This window comes from Schistocerca americana, chromosome 4, assembly GCF_021461395.2.
Source record: "Schistocerca americana isolate TAMUIC-IGC-003095 chromosome 4, iqSchAmer2.1, whole genome shotgun sequence".
Lineage (NCBI taxonomy): Eukaryota > Metazoa > Arthropoda > Insecta > Orthoptera > Acrididae > Schistocerca > Schistocerca americana.
This window is the reverse complement of record NC_060122.1, coordinates 239348294-239369392: the sequence shown is the minus strand read 5'-3', so window position 1 is coordinate 239369392 and position 21099 is coordinate 239348294. Positions and strand designations below refer to the sequence as shown.

The following is a 21099-nucleotide window of genomic DNA, read 5'->3' as shown; positions in this document are numbered from 1 at the left end:
TGACTGTCATCTCAACTGCTAGTGATACGAGGCCGTTCTGATCCAGCACGGTGTTCCGTATTACCCTCCTGAACCCACCGATTCCATATTCTGCTAACAGTCATGGGATCTCGACCAGCGCGAGCAGCAATGTCGCGATACGATAAACCACAATCGCGATAGGCTACAATCCGACGTCGGAAACGTGATGGTACGCATTTCTCATCCTTACGCGAGGCATCACAAGAACGTTTCACCAGGCAACGCCAGTCAACTGCTGTTTGTGTATGAGAAATCGGTTGGAAACTTTCGTCATGTCAGCACGTTGTAGGTGTCGCCACCGGCGCCAACCTTGTGTGAATGCTCTGAAAAGCTAATCATTTGCATATGACAGCATCTTCTTCCTGTCGGTTATATTTCGCGTCTGTAGCACGTCATCTTCGTGGTGTAGCAATTTTATTGGCCAGTGGTGTATTATCGCCATACATGGCCCGAATGTTTCTGGCTGCCTCCGCTGATGTCGCCCCTTTATTGAACTCAAACAGATGAATATGTTGGAAATTTTCTGGCATCCATAGTTCAACACACTGTCTCCAAATGACGATATGTTCCACAGACTATCTCCAAATGACGATAATATGTAAACTCAAATAGCAACAGAAAACTATAAATTAAAAATGTCAGTCCATAAACAAGCCGAAAGCAACCTGAATACCAACATGCAAAATAAAAACGTTACGAACTTATGCACCATCCTAACACCTTAATATCTCCGTGCGCTGTCAGACACCTTGTGAGCAGTACGTGGCCGCCTCGTGTTGCAGCCTGAACACGGTGCGGCTGTGGCTGCCGCAGATCTTCACGACGATGGAGGAGTTCTACGAGGCGCAGCGGCTGCTGGGGCTGGAGGGGCAGGACGCCTACATGTGCGAGGCGCTCACCTTCCGCGAGCGCAACGCCACGCTGGCCGCGGCCGTCGCCTCCGCGGCCTTCGACACCGCCAGCGGCAACGGCACCGCCGTCGCTTCCGCAGGGGCCGCCGCCTGCGTGCCCGTGAGTACCACAGTCCTCCTCACGCTGCCGGGGAGCCAACCACCACTCTGCTACCGATTTCCAGTGACACAAAACTATCTATATCCGAATCCCGCTCCAGCTACTGCCGGGCCTGGGTACTGACGAGTCCTCTCCATTTGGCTCGGTCCTCCCACCACTTTTCTTCCTCCACTTGCTGCCAGGTCACACCTCTCCTTTCTACAGATATTCTCACTCCCATTTTCCACCGTGTTCTTGGGCGCCCTCTAGGTCTTTTCCCACCCATCTTTAGTTCTTCCATAATTTTGGGGAGTCTCTGCCCATGCATCCTCTTAACATGCCCATACCATCTTAATCTCTTTTTTCAATTTCTTCTCTCATACTTTCTTGTTGAAGGTCCTTTCTAATCTCTACATTCCTTACTCTGTCCATTCTTGTTTTTCCCTTAACTGCTCTGAGAAATTTCATTTCCCCTGCCTGCAGTGTGCTCCAGTCCCTTTCTGTCATTGTCCATGTTTCTCCACCATAGGTAACAGTAGGGATGTAATAATTCTTATACATAAGGAGTTATGCTCTTTCTGAAACTTCATTATTCCAAATCAGGTGTTATATTGTTTGGTAGAAATTGCCTCCCTTCTGTAACCTCCTATTAATTTCGTTAGTTATTCTTCCATCCCTAGATATTTCACTCCCTAAATAAGTGAAACTTTATACCACTTTGAGGGGTTCTCCATTCAAGGTAATATTTCCGTTGATCCCTTTCTCTCTTCCAAATACCATTACTTCACTTTTTAATCCATACCTTTTCATTATTTCCTTCCACGCATCAAGCTGTAACTGTACATCTGCCTCTTTATCACCCCATATTACCATATCATCTGCAAAAATCATCTTTTTGTCTTTTTCTTTTACTATATCTTTAACTGCCCTATTCATTCCCTCCATCACAACATGAAAAAGTGCAGGAGACAGAATACTTCCTTGCTTAAGTCCTTATCTTATTTCTAAGTATTCAGAGTTCCCCAATGCTGTTCTAATTCTACAGTTGTGTCCTCTGTACATTGTCTTTATAACATTAATGTATCCGTCTTCTATATCTATCTTCTTCACTTCTTCCCAGAGTCTTTCCCTGTCAACTGAGTCATATGCCTTTTCTATGTCTATAAAAACCATTATCACACTTTTGTTATACTCCGAACTTTTTTCCATCAGTTGGCGGATAGAAAATATCAGGTCGATAGTGCTTCTTCCTTTCCTAAACCCATGCTGTTCTTCACTCAGCTCCTTTTCTGTCTTTTCACTTATTCGATTTAGTAAAATTCTTTCAAAAATCTTGGCTGTATGACTCATAAGGGTTGTTCCTCTGTAGTTTTTACAAAGTCTTTTGTTGCCTTTCTTGAATGGGTACAATGTCTCCTGATCTCCAGTCGTCAGGTATTGACACAAGACTACGTTCTAATAATAATAATAATGATAATAATTGTATAAATAAAAATGTAAATGTCGTTTCTTCAGACTCTCGAATCTCCAAATGTTCTTCAGGGATTGCTTTGAAACTGTGACACAAAAATCTGCCTTCGAATACTCAACTGTTATTATGTACGTACAGGAAGGTCATCTTTTATATGCGCTGAGGGAAAAAAAGTCGCAACACCAAAAAGCAATGAAGAGTACTCAAGTGGCTCTGGGCACTATGGGACTTAACGTCTGAGGTCATCAGTCCCCTAGAACTTAGAACTACTTAAACCTAACTAACCTAAGGACATCACACATATCCGTGCCCGAGGCAGGATTCGAACCTGCTACCGTAGCAGTCGCGCGGTTCCGGACTGAAGCGCCTAGAACCGCTCGGCCACAACGGCTGGCGAAGAGTACTGAAATTTGGAGAATACAGTTGTCTAGGTAACATGTTTAAGTGATAAACATTGCAAGATTACAGGTTAATGTAAGCACGACGTAAGCCACTGGCAATGCGAAATGATGGTGCATTAAGAACTGGTTTAATGCCAGAATGTTGAATTCAAGCGCCGCGCGGGGTAGCCGTATGGTCCGAGGCGCCTTGCCATGCTTAGCGCGGCTCCCCCCGTCGGACGTTCGAGTCCTCCCTTAGGCATGGGTGTGTGTGTTGTCCTTAGTGTAAGTTAGTTTAAGTCGGATTAAGTAGTGTGTAAGCGTAAGGACCGATGACCACACCAGTTTGCTCCTATAGTACTTACCACAAATTTCCAATTTTGAATTCAAGCCTGCAAACGTGCGTGCGTTATGTTAAGCCGTCGGCACACGGACCGTCCTGTCGAACTTTAACGTTGAGCGTGCCGAGTCCAACGTGCTGCTCAACGCTCAGGAACGATGCGACTTTTGCATACGGTACGTGGGCCCCAACGTGGTATACGCGATCGCAACGCAATCCAGCGGCAGTTGAGGGATGTTTCTAGTTCGTAAATCACACTGTTTACTCAACGGTCGCGCGTAAAATTCCCACGTTAGCTCTATTAAAACGCACATTTCCTCCATCGTCCACGAAAAGGAAATTAACATGTCCAGTCAATAAGGACACAGTCTTATAAAAGTTCCATTACAAACAGTGCGGTACAAATTTGGAATACTTCTCCGCATAAGATAAACATTATTTCATCATTCCCACATTTTAGTAAAACCCCAAGGTCAGTCTTACTTGATCACTGTTCCTACCTAGTAGCAGAATCATTGCAACATGTGAATTACGAAGCGTAAAAGAAAAAGGACCAAAACATCTTTATACAAGTAGCGCAAGCTGTCCTGTAATTAAGCCAATCGAACAAAGTCACCCCTCAAAGAAAGGTGAACTTATATTTACATAACATCAAATATTACAGCATATACTTATATTAAACTAATAATAAAGTATCAGAACTAAATAAAAACGCGAATGTTAGGGGAAAAAAAAAAAAGGTTGGGAGTGTTAGGATGCGAACCAGCGCCCCAACGAAGACTTGATACCGGACAGAGGCGCTACCCATTACTCTAAACCAACACCAGGCTGCCACATCTTTTAAAAATATTATTTTGCCCCTTGCTAAAAACGTTAATCGTAGATAATTATGTTATTAATTGAAATTTAATTATAACAAATTGTACGAAGAACCATGCATTTTGGGTGGATCTTCAGTGTGTCGCTGCTTTCAAATAGCCTACGCTCATAATACGCTCGTTACAATAATTCTTTTGCCATGAATATGATGTTTCTCATTAATGTATTGGAACGAATCACACAACTAACAACGGATTTTCCAGTGATTCGCAATTTTCTGGTGCTCAGAAACGGCATGTATTCATATAGGCTTGAAATGAATGCCAATATGGCGTCTCACAACTCTGTACTGAAGGGATTCGGCATACGTGTGACGTAGGTGGCGTCGTGCCATCTCATTGGTCGACTATCAGACGCACGCTCAGAATATCTAACATGCCAGATATTGCTCTGCACGTTCGGAAAGACTCCCGAACGTGCTATTCCACGCTGTGACGTCAGAAACTCGGCACGCTCAACGCTCAACGTTCGGATGCACGGTCCGTGTGCCGACGGCTTTATACAGGTGCAGGATGTCAGTTTATGGTATGGAGTCTATGATTGCTGCATTTGGTCGGTCAATACAAAGACGGTTAATGCTCTTTGTGGATGACGCTATACTTGTCGTCCGATGATGTCTCATATGTGCTCGACTAGAGAAAGATCTGATGATCGAACAGGCCCTGGCAACATGTAGACACTATTTAGAGCATGTTACGTCACAACAGCGGTATGTGGGTGAACGTTATCCTGTTGGAAACACCCCCTGGAAAGCTGTTTATGGCCGGTCGGAGTGGCCGAGCGGTTCTAGGCACTAACGTCTGGAACCGCGCAACCGCTACGGTCGCAGGTTCGAATCTTGCCTCGGGCATGCATGTGTGTGATGTCCTTAGGTTAGTTAGGTTTAAGTAGTTCTAAGTTCTAGGGGACTGATGACCTCAGAAGTTAAGTCCCATAGTGCTCAGAGCCATTTGAACCATTTGAAAGCTGTTTATGAATGGCTGCAAAACAGGTTGAATCACCAGACTGATGTACAAATTTGCAGTGAAGGTGTGCTGGATAACCAAGAGAGTGCTCCTCCTTCTTCAGGTATTGCAATTCCGGAGTCTAACTCCAGGTGTAGGTCCAGTGTGTCAAGCACACAGGTAGGTTGGATGCAGCCTCTCAACTGCCCTCCTTCTAACCAACGTACGGCCATCGCTGGCACCGAGGCAGAACCCGGTTTCATCAGAAGCACAATAGACCTCCACGCTGCCCTCCAATGATCTCTCGTTTGACAGCACTGAAGTCAGAGATGACGGTGGTTTTAGACAGACGCCATAATTGTTCTTGAAGTAACCGATTTGTAATACTTCATTGGGTCACCGTAGTGTCAACTGCTGCTCAGATTGCTGCTGCAGATGCAGTACGAAGCGCCAGAGCCATATACCGAACACGATGGTCTCCGCTCTCGGTAGCGCCACGTGGCCGTTCGGAGCCTGGTCTCCTTGCGACCGTACATTCTCGTGATCATCGCTGCCAGCAGTCATGTACGGTGGCTCAATTTCTCTCAAATCTTTCCGCAATATCGCAGATGGAATATCTAGCTTCTCTTAACCCTATTACATGACCTCGTCGAAACTCAGTGACGTGCTTATAATGGCGTCTCTGTCGCCTTAGAGGAATTCCCGACTAACGTCAACTCATCACATCCAATCTCGAAGCCAACTAACATTCACAACTGTTACAGCGTGCGTTTAAAGCAAACCTGATTTGCATTCTGATAGTGGCGCTCGGCACCACCTTTATGTGACTGGTGCGAAGTTTAAGTAGATATCTTTCAGATGTAAAAACACGCCTATCAACGTCTCTTTACGGCTCACATATCCTTGGTATTGTGATTTTTTTCTGTCAGTGTGTGTAATACGTATGTAATAAAAGGGAAAACGTTGTAAAATGTAAATGTTGGTTTTGGTTTGTTCAAAATCGTTAATATCCGTAAGTTCTTGACTGAATGCTATGAAATTACACGTTACTGTAATAAACTATTAGACACGTGTAGACTATATCCTTCTTAATATGCAAAATATAAATAGTGAAACGTTGCTAGCAAACTGGGAATTTGTATTTATGGCGTATACAATTATGATTTGAATACTATTACAGAATCTGAAATTGGGATAACAATAAACAAGGCTTAAGATCAGAGAGAGGGATGAAGAGGAGATGGACATAGAAAACGTGAAGGAGGAGATGGACAGAGAGTTGGCGTAGGAGTAGATGTAGAGAGGGGTGAGGAAGAGAAGATGCACAGAGAAAGGGATGGATAGAGGCGGGAAAGAAAGAGGGGATGGACAAGCGAAGGGGGTGGGGAAGACAGACACAGACGGGGGAGAGAAAGAGATTAGGACGTATATCCAGTTCCCATACATGACAGAAACGTGTACGTTTTATTTTCTTTCTTTTCCATTTAAGCAGACTGAGACACAGCAGAGGGTGGTCGGGTTTAAATAGCAATACTACAACTAATCATAATAATAACAATAACAATACGATGACAAGTAAAAGTGTGAAATCAATTTAAATTTTTTTTATTAGGAAACAACTATTTCAAGTACCATTACACTGATGAGGCTAAACACTGTGCCCATCTGTTTAATAACGTATTGGTCCACCTTTGGGTGCAATAAAGCAGAGGTTCTGCGTGGCATGATTTCAACAAGTGCTTGGTAAGTTTCTGAAGGTATGTGGTGGCAGATGTCTCAGCACAGGTCACGCAGTTATCCTAAATTATGGGGCGTGCTTTGTGGTCCCCGTGCTGGCTCCCGATAACGTCCAAAACAGATGAATTTGGTGACCAAGACACTGACGTGAGTTCACGATCAGATTCTTAAGTTATATCCTTGTGATATGGTTGTCCAGCTGAAAGATGCCATCGCCTTCGGGGAAGACAAGCACGGAGGGATGCAGATGGACCGCAGTATTGTTTATTTAGCCCACAATTGTCATGGGGCCTTCCATTACTACCACAGCTTCCATGGAAACCCAGGTGAATGTATCCCATAGTATAACACTGGCCTGTGACAATGGCACCGGGCACGTTTCGATCAGCCGTTCGCCTGAACGGTAATGTATCCGGACACGATCATCGGCCCGGTGTAGTAAGAACGTGATCCATCCGACCAGGGGAAACTTTCCCTTTGATCCATGATCCAATGGCTACGATCCACTCCCCACTGCAATAGTAATGGACGATATCGATGTGCCAACAGGGGCTAGACCCCTGCGGAACCAGTCGTTTAACAGTTTGCTCCGAAACACTAGTTGTTCTTGAGCCAGCATTCTACTCTGCCACAGATCGCTGTCCATCCTGTTTTACAGCGCTGACAAGTCTCCGACATCCGCGTTCGTTGGTGAGGCATAGATGTCAAACACTTTGTCGCCTACTCTTGTGTCCTCTGTTTTCCATGGATGTGCTTTGAAAGTGCAGCAGCCTGATGTGAACATGGGTCAAGTGGCATAATGGAACCAATCAGAACACTTTTTGAGATGTGGGAAACTACCCTAAAAGATACCTACATTCCAGGATGGTGCATCACCGTGGATGAACAGTTACTTATATTTTGACGTCGCTCTCCACTTCGACAATACGTGCCACCAAAGCCTGGTACATATGTAATTTCTCACCCTGCACCAAGCTACTGCTAGAAGATGAAAGTATATTTGGAGAAGGAGGGAGAAACCAGAGCCGCATGACTTGGAGAGAATATTGTGTAAAACCTGGTGATTAAAATTGAAAAGTCTGCACTTAGTATCACTTGTGACAATTTTTTTTACAACCCTCGATTTAGCTCATTATTTGTTGTAAGGAGGACTGACTTTTGTCTGTACCACGTGAAGAAACAAATGTGAACTACCTGCCGATTTTATTACACCTAAAGGACGTCAAATACACTCCATATTATCTGGTTTTCAACCAGCTGTGGTGATAGCCTTTTATGTTCCTCGGAAGAACAAAACTGACAAGATGCCCGTTGGCTTGTGTCTCGGGTTCTTCGGCCGACGTTTGTCTGATAATTTTTCTGACGTTTCGCCGGAACGAGCGGCTGGCGTTGACAAAGCTCCACCCTAAATTGCTGGTGGCAGACTGCAGTCGAGCTCGCGGCGGCAGATTGTATGAAGCTGGGGCGCTAACGTCCAAGGGCTTTTCCGTGGTCATTTCCACTGCCATGTTTGTATATTTCCAAAGCTTCTCTAGACAAGGAGGTGTGATAGCTCTTCCCTACAGCGAGAACTTCCCTGTCAGCGAATTTTACTGTGTGTTCGGTCTCACACAGCGCGTGCTCCGCCACGGCCGATTTCTCCAAATGCCCCAACCTGCAATGCCACTTACGTTCGTTATTCTGGTGCTGATTGATCGTTCAGTAATTCCGAAATTGAATTTTCCTCATGCAACACATGGAAAGGGCCCTGAGGAGCAATAGGTACTCCACTAGTCACATAAGAAGTGCCACAGAATCAAACACTCGGTGAAGTGACACATCGGAAAAAAGAGAAATGTTGGGCACAGTATTTCTGCCTTACATTCCCAGAGTGACGTACAGAGTCGACCGTATATTGCGCAAACACGGCGTAAATACTATTTACAAACCGACAAACAAGGTCAAAGACTGTCTCTGATTGGCAAAGGAGAAAAGCGACCACTTGCGATGTCGGGAATACGCCGTATACTACGTACGTGCAGGATAGCCTATGTCGGAATGACTGGACGATCAGTCAACACCAGGACCACCAAACATAAATGGCATTGCAGATTGGAGCAGATGGAGAAATCGACCGTGGCCGAGCAGCGGCTGAGAACACTGACCACACAGTAGAATTCACCGACGCTGAAGTTCTCGGTGTAGAGAAAAGCTATCACATCTGCTTGTTCAGAGAAGCTACAGAAATACACAAACATGACAGCAGCGAATGACCGTTGCAGGTAGGAAGAGAGAAACCACAGTTCGCTTCCAGTCCCCCGCCAGCAATTCAAGGTGAAGCTTTGACAACGTTAGCCACTCGTACTGGTGAAACGTCAACAAAATCATCAAACAAACGTCGGCGGAAGGACCCGAGACAAAAGCCCAAGCGCAGTTTGTCAACAGCCGGCCGGAGTGGCTGAGCGGTTCTGGGCGCTACAGTCTGGAACCGAGCGACCGCTACGGTCGCAGGTTCGAATCCTGCCTCGGGCATGGATGTGTGTGATGTCCTTAGGTTAGTTAGGTTTAATTAGTTCTAAGTTCTAGGGGACTAATGACTAAAGAAGTTAAGTCCCATAGTGCTCAGACCCATTTTAACCATTTTTTTGAAGTTTGTCAACAGTTGGCCACGAAAGCCTTAACAATTTTGTAAGAACAAAGTCGTTACCGACGCTTAGCTCTTTCCATGTATAACCAAAGTTGTTATGACGATGTTACAAGTACATCAGACCTGTGTGCTTGGAACATTCTGCTATTGTCTGTGGACCCTGCTGAAATTTTCTGTAAGCACTTCGTGTAGAATGATGATAAACTATATATCTTCAAAAAGCTACCAGTAAAAATAAAAATTCTGTCTTAAAATTTACCCTTTTAAACAATAAAATGATCTTAAAAGTATTTATAACTCAAACGCGCTTTACGTCATAAGTGGTCAAAATTGCGAAACTTCCTGACGAAGTAAAACTGTGTGCCGGACTGAGACTCGAACGCGGGGCCGAAAGACAACAGTCCGGAGTGCCAGTCTCGTTTAATTACACGCTGACTGGCGTGAGGTCTGGAACAGGACAATGTCTTGAGAATTGCAAATAAAGCACGTAGATGATGTAATACTTAACTTTAATCCACAATTGTAGAACATCTCTCGTTACGGTACATGCTTCATAATATTAATTATCAACTGCTATGGCGCCTCGCTAGGTCGTAGCAAATGACGTAGCTGAAGGCTATGCTAACTATCGTCTCGGCAAATGAGAGCGTATCGGTCAGTGTACCTTCGCTAGCAAAGTCGGCTGTACAACTGGGGCGAGTGCCAGGACGTCTCTCTAGACCTGCCGTGTGGTGGCGCTCGGTCTGCAATTACTGACAGTGGTGACACGCGGGTCCGGGATATACTAATGGACCGCGGCCGATTTAAAGGCTACCACCTAGCAAGTGTGGTGTCTGGCGGTGACACCACAGATTTTCCGGTAAGCAGAGAGTTAAGGTGGAAATTTGAATTATACCATTTTATGCAACACCTACATTTGCGCTAATGTTAAGTTGTCAGATATTGTCTCATAAATAGACAAACTCAAGTTTACATCTCACATTAGTACCCTTTTAGGCAGTGTAGCGACAGATTTTTACAACTATTTGTACACTTATTACAGTGTCATTAATGGCGTTTGGTAGAAAGCGGAAAGCTAGTGAAGTAGGAGACGAAAAGAAAGGAAAGGCGGAAAACTGATAAAGATGCTGCAGATGCGTGCGTGTGAGTGCGTTACATTCCACTACATCGTCAAATAGTCTGATGGTGATTGATCCCTAATATTGACGCTGATATTTTTAACAATCGCCTCCTTTTAAGATACCAGTTTGATTGTTATCTCTGATAATTTTTATTTTCGCCTTCTACGTCTTTGAATATGTGGTTTTTTGCATCTGTGTTTTAAAAATACTAAGGCTGAGCCTGCCCATATATACATATATTCCTGACTTCATGAATTTATCACGCTGATTTTTGATACGTACTGTAGTATACTTATTTACTTTCTTACTTATAATGTAACAGACACAGAGACCTAGATTTTGAACATATTTTCCTTTAGGGTTTTTATTTTTATAATTAATTCATTATTTACTATTTTATACGTGTAGTGATAAGTATTTGATTTGCATGTGAGTGTTCTATAATGCACGCTGCTTGTGATTTTCTGTAATCGTGAAGTACAATAGGCGTTAGGTTTGAATCCCTACGGATGTTTCCTGTAGTAGTATTTTTATTTTATTATACTGTTGGTGCAGTGTCGTCATGTTATAGACTCTCTTTTTCTCTAGTCTTTTTACTACATTTTTGTATGTCGCATTGCAGCCACTTTTAGATTGTCTGAATTTTCACCATACATTAAATCTGTCGCTTGTAGCTACTGGTATATGTCGAAAGTAACATTTTACCCTGTTACCACAAAGTCTGTGTAAGTTACTTGATTTTGTTTCGTTATCTCGTAAATCTGTATTTATCAGTTTATAAAATCTCTATTTATTTATCACTCATTACAAACCTGTCAGATTATAATATTTCTCTGTACTTTAAAATGTCGTTACTAGATTATGCTCCAAGAAAATTGTGGGGTGGTCGGAAGCAAACGCTAAAAATTCATCTGTAGTTTTTTTCCATACTGCAGTAAAATATTTGGGACTTGGTTAATACGAATGAAGAATGCGAAAGTCGGTATTTACTAAGAATTCATTTATTTATTCAGAGATAAAGTTCAGAATATGACGTAGCAGCGCCTCTAAAAATATGTGAAGTATCCTTCTTGTACGGCGTACGGAAGTTTTCTTCTGGTATTATGGGTACTGAGATTACTGGTGATTTACTGAGCTGACAACTGAGGACCAGACAGCATAAACTATACCGCAGTTCTATTTACTACTTATTTAAGGAAACGATGGAAAAGTAACATATTAATAAATTGATTAATTGAGATTTTTTGAAAGCAGATTCCACACTTTATAAAATCAAAGAACTAAGATGTGTTTGTGTATGATATGAACGTATTAATTTATATTTTTCACTGTATATCTTTAATTCATATCACTACAATAACATAGAAAACAATTAAAAAGGATGAAAAATCATGCAGAATGTGAACTTGGTGGGAGACTAACACGTGCATGCTTGCAGGCCCTGACTAGCCCCAATATCTACACGAATTCGATGATCGTGTGCGCCTCTGCAACTTTCGCCATCTTCATCAGCACAACCCTCGTGAACATCATCGGCTACCGGCTTCTGATCAGTGAGTACCAGCTAGCGCGTCCACTGTTACATGACAGCAGCATTTTAATAATAATTCCACAGGCTTGTAATTTTGTTGTACTTATAAATGTTCATTACCACGTAGTCATCATTTCCATCCTATTAACGTAAAGCTTAATAAGAAATAGATACCGAATGATGCACAATATTGAGGATTTACCTGTTTGCCTTGCTTTGAGATACAACCTACAGCAAATGACATCGATTTAACGGTACAACATATCTGTTTAACTGTACGCAAATTGTTAATTTCACCCCGTCGCTTAAAGACACTAGTTACAAAGATGTTGACTCCCGAACAGAAAGGCTTTTGCGTTTTTCAGTTTATCAATACTTATTATATAATTACATTTTAACGTGCCTTCCGCATCAAATTCGACAGTCATATTTCGAGCGTCAACTTCTGTAAATAGTGTAAAATTTGAAGACACTGGCTATGGCAATAAAGGGGAGAATACAGAACGATCAAGTATGTATGCAATGAATGCTGAATCTATGAGTATATTTCACGCCTAACAACTAAGGATCTTTTAAGAAGATTGGCAGTGAGTAATTCCAGTGATGTTCTTGTAGAAGTGTGCAAGGAGAAAAATATACAGCCCCATAGATTTTTTTGTTTTCTACAACTCTAAGGTTTTCCGACGGTTTTGCATAACAGGTTCGCAAACAAAGTATCGATACATGAAGGATTTTTTGATAATGGCATAGTGTGTAAATACACCGGTATTGATTCTCCTAGACGTACCTAACCGAACACGTCAGTCGGACGCACACGGGCTCAGAAGAAAGGGAAGGAATGTCAATCTAAACCGGTAACTGGCTGCCCATAGACTGTCAACACAGTTCCGCACACTGCGAAACTCTAAAATGAGAGTTGCAGTTGCCGTGTGCGAGCGTGGAGGGGGCATACTGTTCGTTGCAGCTGACCATGTCTCTATTACACACCCCATGTCGAGCACAGATTCATGCCCAGAGGAATACAGGGTGTTCAATTTAATTGAAGACATTGAAATGTCTCGAAAACTACACATTGGATCAAAAACGTTATATCTCTAATCAGCTTGTCTCGGATGATGATGATGATGATGATGTTTGGTTTGTGGGGCGCTCAACTGCGCGGTTATCAGCGCCCGTACAAATTCCCAACCCTTTCTCAGTCCAGTCTTGCCACTTGCATGAATGATGATGAAATGATGAGGACAACACAAACACCCAGTCATCTCGTGGCAGATAAAAATCCCTGACTCCGCCGGGAATCGAACCCGGGACCCCGAGACCACGAGCTGCGGACGCTTGTCTCGGAGCTGGACATCCAATGATACCACACTCGTCTGCCTATCCACCCTGCACGTGCGTGGCTAGGGGGTACCCCCGCTTTTTATTGCAGAATACCATTCTACGGCAAAATCCACATAGGTTTTGTCTGAAGGAACAGAAATGGGTACATGACATGCTGCTCAATGGCCCTTGAATTTCCAAAGGCATATGGGACCCCACCTCCATGCTGCGAGAGAAGGACAAGCCACTGTTTCGTAACTTCTAATTGGAAACCCCATTCGCAACGTTGTAATCCTCTGACATATCTCACAGGGGACTACTCGACGCGCCACCGTGGCCGTTTAGCGAACTACGACGTATCGAAACAGGGAGTACACTGTGACGGGGCTCACGTATCGTGCAAACATAGATCAGACAGCGGCTCTAAACACTGAGATACTTGCGCAGTATTTATCGCCTGAACACCTACCTATCACTTTGAAAACACTTTGCAAGTAGACGATGAATTTTGCAACCACAGCAGAAAAAACTGAAATGATCATGATTTACGGCGAATGTAGGAGAAATATTGAGGCTACTGTTTCCTTGTATGCCGAACGTTTGCCAGAGAAAGCTCGCTCTCTTCGTTCTGTTACAAGTTTGTGAACGCCTTTATGTCTGTTGGCAGCGCGCACGACAACCCACGAATAAGCGCTTGGCAATTACACTGCGATTCCGGTACGCCACAGTACTGCATCGTCGTATCATCCACACCACGAGTCATAGCATCAAGAACTTCATGGCGCCGATTTCTGTAACTGGGTAGTATTTTGTGAATGGGCACTTCAACAAATGCAAACGACCCCCACTTTCTATGCCGGGGTACTATTTTCCGATGAGTGTACATTCACAAACCATGGTAGCGTTAGCAGGCATAACATGCATTACTGTAGTGTAGACGATCCCCCCCACCGCCGTTACATCAAGTTGACCATCAACGTCCTTGTTCGGTTAACTTATGGTGTGGAATCATGGGGAACAAACTCATTGATACGTATTTATCGCCGGCTGTTGTGGCCGAGCGCTTCTAGGTGCTTCAGTCTGCAACCGCGCTGCTGCTACGGTCGCAGGTTCGAATCCTGCCTCGGGCATGGATGTGTGCAATGTCCTTAGGTTAGCTAGGTTTAAATAGTTCTAAGTCTAGGCGACTGATGACCTCAGATAGTAAGTCCCATAGTTCTCAGAGCCATTTGAAGGTATTTATCGATGACACATTGAATGGACGCAAGCATCGAATGTTTTTGTAACAAGAATTACCGTTACTACTGCAGGATGCTGCCCTGGACATTCGACAACGTTTGTGGTTTCAGTGCGACGGCTGCGCAGCGCATTACGCAGATGAAGCACGAGATGTATTAGACGGTGTTCTCATCGGCCGGTGAGAAGGGCAGTGGTGGCCCTATTAATTGACCCGCTAGGTCGTCGGATCTGAGGTCGCCGTATTTGTTTCTGTAGGGATATTTAAAAGATTAGGTGTACTAGCAAGTGCTATCAGGCCGTGAAGACAGAGTCGACCGCACCAGAAGCGCCAGTTCTGACAATCTCGCAGATATGCTTCTGTCCTGTGTACGGTCATTTGAAAAGCGGATCACTAAGTGTATTTAAGTTGAAGGTACTACGTTTTACCAACAGAAAACTAGTGTAGCGTTCGCCGCGAGTCGAGTAGACCCTTGTTCGATGTGTCGAAGGAATACTACGATGTAAATGAGATTTTCAATCAGAAGTTATGAAGTGCTGGCCTGTCCTATCCTCGCAGCAAGAAGGTGGGGTCTCATTCGGCATTGGATATTCAAGGGCCGTTGAGTAGGATGTCATAAATTACGACTGTTTACCCACTTCTATACCTCCGATTACAACGCTATCTGCGGCAAAACGAAGAAAATGCATCAGACAAAAAGTATGTAGATTTTTCTTAGAATAGTAATCTGCAATAAAAAAGGGGGTTTCCATTGAAAATTTCAAAGCAGCCCCCGCCACCTACGCACATGGTGAGATGGGGGTCGAGTGTGGTATCATTGGACGTCCCTCTTCGAGAGAAATTAGAACTATAACATTTTTTGATTCGATGTGTAGTTCTTGAAATATTTCAATCTCTTCAGCTAAAATGAACACCTAGTTTATGGATGTAATTATTACGCACGAACGAGAAAACGAAAAGAAATTTAGATTCATCCTTACATACACAGAAAACAGGCTGCAGGCTCTTTGCAGCCGCCAAGGAGCTGCAACAGACAAATTCCAAATTCATAACTTTTCATAGAATCGTCTGTGTGTGAACACCATTGTCTGTACACTTATCGGAAGTTAGTGACTTTCCAGTCTTTTTGAGTTTCGTGGCATTACTGTTCTGCGCCTAACAATGCCATGTCAAAGCGGCTAACCGGCATGACAGGGTAGCGATGAGTCATTCCACAGATAGAACAAAGCAGAAAGGGAATAAGGTTTAGAACGTTAATTTCTGTAGAGAGTCACCCGCCGACTGCAAGAAAAATGGTAACTGAAAATACAGGAAGCATCACCCTTAAATAATTACACTCGATTTAAGCATGAAGAAGATTATTCAACATTCAGTTATCATTCCGACGTAGTTGATACATGCCAACAGCACTAGCGCTAACGTACGGTGACTGAGCATTGTACATCCCATTTTAATAAAGCTATTTCGCAATTGTAATCTCTGAAAGTACACAGTTTATTTCCTGCCGTGTGAGTGAAATGTAGAGAACAGTCGGGAGTGCATCGTTTGGAACGTGCAGTAAACAGTTCAATTGAGTTTAGATAAACCTCTCCCTTTGTAATAGATCTAAATCACGAATTCTTTGATTACTCTAAAACTGTTATGTTACCGATACGATCGTAGGTTCGAATCCTGCCTCGAGCATGGATGTGTGTGATGTCCTTAGGTTAGTTAGGTTTACGTAGTTCTCAGTTCTAGGGGACTGATGACCTCAGAAGTTAAGTCCCATAATGCTCAGAGCCATTTGAACCATTTTTTGAACTGTTATGTTACATTACAAAAGTTCCTTTGAGTAGTCTTACGATTCCACCTGCTCTGTAACAGGTGCTGAGTTAATACCTTTAACCACGATCTTTTAAAAAACAGTATCGCAGTGACGCAAATCTTTTCATAGGGCTTACTTTTGTGTGAACCACGATTATCATGCTGAAGCTTATAAAAGTCAATGGGTCGCAGGATATGCCATCGCCTCGTAGCGGTTAACTTTGGAATTTCGTTTCTAACATAGTTACGTACGGGAGCTGCAAAATGACGGGCGCAAGTTCTGTTGTGGCTGCATGGGCCTGGTTTCTGCCATGCGCTTGTTTTCTTGAGCTTTATGCACGTCCCTTACCAGCTGACCTCACTGACTTTTAAAACAAGACGATAGACGCTGTCACATCATTTACTCCACACATGCTGATCAGGTAACAAATGTGTACCGTACGATAAACGGTGCTTACGTTGAACACCTAGTTTTTTTTTTTTACATCCTGTATTAATACTGTTACAAACACTCGGCGTTTTTGAAAGTTTTTCCATGCGTAGACAACATAAATAGTATCAGATTGGCTATAATGATGATGTGTTCTGTCAATAGACAGGTCCATCTCCGCAAATTCAACATTTTCCAGGCCTCCTGGTTCTCTGCCATCCTTTTCGTAATTGCATATGATACACTGGAAGTGAAACATGGACGATAAATAGTTTAGACAAGGAGAGAATAGAAGCTTTCGAAATGTGGTGCTACAGAAGAATGCTGACGATTAGATGGGTAGATCACATAACTAATGAGGAGGTATCAAATAGAATTGGGGAGAAGAGAAATTTGTGGCACAACTTGACTAGAAGAAGGGATCGGTTGGTAGGACATGTTCTGAGGCATCAAGGAATCACCAATTTAGTACTGGAGGGCAGCGTGGAGGATAAAAATCGTAGAGGGAGACCAAGAGATGAATACACTAAGCAGATTCAGAAGGATGTAGGTTTCAGTAGTTACTGGGAGATGAAGAAGCTTTCACAGGATAGAGTAGCATGGAGAGCTGCATCAAACCAGTCTCTGGACTGAAGACCACAACAAGGACAACTGTTTATTTAACGGTTTATAGAAAATACTCCTCCTCTTGTGAAACAATTCTTTTACGTAGCTATACTTGTTCTTATTTCTTGATTACTTGTTACGTTACTGGTAATTTTGCATCCGAGGTACCTGAAGTTGTCAACTCGTCCCACTAACACATCACAAACTTTCACCTTTACCTTCCTTGATTTCCTTACAAAGATCGTTGTCCTAATACTCTTCAAATTTTTCTTCATTCCATGTTCCTCACAGATGTTGCTCAGTTCTTTTAACACATTATTAATTGTCTTTTCATTTTAACTCAGTAACACCAAATCATCAGGAAATTTTATGCACTTTATTGTTATTCCTCCTTTTGTCATAGCACATTTTTTTTGGAAACAGTCTCTAACTAAATCATCTAAATAGATATTAAACAGTGTAGGTATTACCCAACAGCCTTGTCTAATCACCGTCTAGTGGCGTAGCTAGGTAGTCCGGCACCTAGTGCGGAGGTTTAACTTGACATCCCCCTACCCCTCTTACCAGCCAGCGCCCCAACTCTACAAAATCATCAAATATTATTTTTTGTGGGGGGTGGGGGAAGCTGTTTTTGGTACAAGTGGGTAAGTAAGCGAAGTATAATGTTAATAATCTTGCAAAAAGTGTTTACGATTGAAAACACGCAAGAGAAACGCATTTTTATAGCTAATATAGTTTAATTGATTGTTAATGAAGCAGTAAAAATAACAGTGAAAGGTGACGTTAAGTAGTTTGGAATCCTCTTCTCCCAACTTTTTCTGTTACATATTTTAAATTGAGTCATCAAAATCGATGCCTTTAGCCACACTTTTTTTCGAGCCACAAAATCGCCAAACTAGAGAGCCGTGCTTGACTCCTAGTGAACCTAAGGTAACTCTTTATCAATTTGAGTTTTGGAAAGCTGCTCTCACATGACGCTATCGAAACACACAACGTTTGGAAAAATCTCAACGCCAAAGTAAGTTTGTGAACAGATGCGGTAAATTCATATTCATGCACGAACTATAAGAATCTTAAAGATGTCCAGCCGAGAGATCCTTCCCTTGGAATTTTGGCAGCTTGCAGAAACCACCCGGAAAATTCATATTCATGCATGAACTGCAAGAATCTTAAAGATATCCAACCAAAAGATTCTTCTCTTTGAATTTCGGCAGCTTTCAGAAACCTTCTCTGTCGCTGTCTCATCATAACTGTCAACTAACCTTTAGAGAGTAGCGGGAAGTTCCATTCTGAGATTTTAATCAATTTGTTGGGCTCTAAAGCAGCAAAACGATGCGATATACGTTTAACGATTACGCAACGTGTATCGCTTTCTCACAGAAACCTGTCGATGCACTCTAACACTGACTTTTTTAGTTCCTGTAGCAAAATCAGCGTCTCATCTGCAGCCTTCTAGGCGCTTCAGTCTGGAACCATGCGACCGCTACGGTCGCAGGTTCGAATCCTGCCTCGGGCATGGATGTGTGTGATGTCCTTAGGTTAGTTAGGTTTAAGTAGTTCTAAGTTCTAGATGACTGATGACCTCAGATGTTAAGTCCCATAGTCCTCAGAGCCATTTGAACAATTTTTGCAGCCTTCTCTCCAGACATCATTTTCCTCTTCCTGATAGTTCTACTACTTTTCCCACAGGAATGCTCATCTCGTACTTGGCAAATCGATGTGCTTCATCAAAAACATAGTTTCTCTTGCCTTCCAGAAAGAGATTTAGACATTATCTTCGTAATGTACATTCCGAAGCTGGTCCCAACAGTACGTAAATATACAAACAACACAAAAACGAGAAATAACACAAAGCAGACAACAGAGTTTGAGCAGCTCCTCTGGTTTTTATGGTTTCTGAAGTATCAGACAATTCCTCAGTGACATCGTCAATCTTTTAAAAGCCCTGAAAATCAGGCTCAACAACCTCGTAGTGTACCTGAAAGTCTCTTCACTGTAACTCAAACGTCTTTCTCACGAGTCGTCCTTGTGTGTGTAGGAGCTGGGTTAAACACATAAATAAAAACTTGTCAAGATCCCAAAAAAACTACACATAATGGAACCGATGCTACAGTGTATAATCCGCATAGATTGAGGGAGTGGTATGCACAACGTACGAAACAATGCCTTAGGATTAAGCTCGCAAATTTATTTCAAGTTGTAGAGGGCACAGACATCAGTCCCAAATAATGTTTATTGTTGTATCCTTTACTACTTGAAATAAATACAGCTGCTAGGCACATCTCCTTCCACATGAAATCCAACCTGGTAACGGGATTAGCAATAATCATCATTTACGATTAACTGCTGTACGCTTTACTACGCTGTACAAACTTCCTTACCTTTTACTATGTATCTTTCCCCAATTAGTAGCAACAGTATCATTACATCTCTCATACCTTTCCCCTCCCGAAGACTAGCTGTTCTTAATCTAATATTATCTTAACTTTTGATAACAATCGAATATTCATTCTTCTTGCACGGGAATTTCTCCTGAGATTTAGTGCTAAGATAGCCCATTGATATGTCTTGGGGAGGTATCGATAAGTGATACCAAAATTTCAGTGTCAGCAAGTAAATAAAGTGAGAAATAGCTGATGTGTCGTGGAGTGGTATCGATAAGTGATACCGAAACTTCAATCCTAGCAAGTAAATAAAGTGAGAAATAGCTGATGTGTTAATTTAAAACAATGGGATTACGTGGAGTGTTTGTGAGCAGAACGGCGGGACGTGTTGCAGTAATCAGCGCTCTGGTGAGCGCGGCGTTCAGCGTGCTAGTGCTGTGGTCGGTCGGTTCGGCGGCGACGCTGGCACTGCTGACGCTCTACCTGGCCACCGTCAACGTGTACGGCGCCTGCATGGTCGGCGTCGTCGTCGCCATCTTCCCCACCACGCTCAGGTGAGTTGCCTTAGTCGGAGAAAAACGTAATGCATTCGAGAACTCAGACGACAGTACGAGCTGCATTCAAGTTCTAAGGCCTCCGATTTTTTTTCTAATTAACTACTCACCCGAAATCGATGAAACTGGCGTTACTTCTCGACGTAATCGCCCTGCAGACGTACACATTTTTCACAACGCTGACGCCATGATTCCATGGCAGCGGCGAAGGCTTCTTTAGGAGTCTGCTTTGACCACTGGAAAATCGCTGAGGCAATAGCAGCACGGCTGGTGAACGTGCGGCCACGGAGAGTGTCTTTCATTGTTGGAAAAAGCCAAAAGTCACTAGGAGCCAGGTCAGGTGAGTAGGGAGCATGAGGAATCACTTCAAAGCTGTTATCACGAAGAAACTGTTGCGTAACGTTAGCTCGATGTGCGGGTGTGTTGTCTTGGTGAAACAGCACACGTGCAACCCTTCCCGGACGTTTTTGTTGCAGTGCAAGAAGGAATTTGTTCTTCAAAACATTTTCGTAGGATGCACCTGTTACCGTAGTGCCCTTTGGAACGCAATGGGTAAGGACTACGCCCTCGCTGTCCCAGAACGTGGACACCATCATTTTTTCAGTACTGGTGGTTACCCGAAATTTTTTTGGTGGCAGTGAATCTGTGTGCTTCCATTGAGCTGACTGGCGCTTTGTTTCTGGATTGAACAATGGCATCCACGTCTCTTCCATTGTCACAACCGA

The 21099-nt window shown here is 43.1% G+C and overlaps 1 protein-coding gene across 1 annotated transcript in view; it reads left to right on the top strand.

The window, feature by feature from the left end:
* Window positions 1-21099, top strand: part of LOC124613210 (probable metabolite transport protein CsbC) — a 210275-nt gene that overhangs the window by 164887 nt on the left and 24289 nt on the right. Inside the window, exons 8-10 of the mRNA XM_047141885.1 lie at window positions 804-1032; window positions 11948-12062; window positions 20215-20374. Coding sequence (XP_046997841.1) covers window positions 804-1032; window positions 11948-12062; window positions 20215-20374 — 504 coding nt within the window. The remainder of the gene's footprint in view (window positions 1-803; window positions 1033-11947; window positions 12063-20214; window positions 20375-21099) is intronic.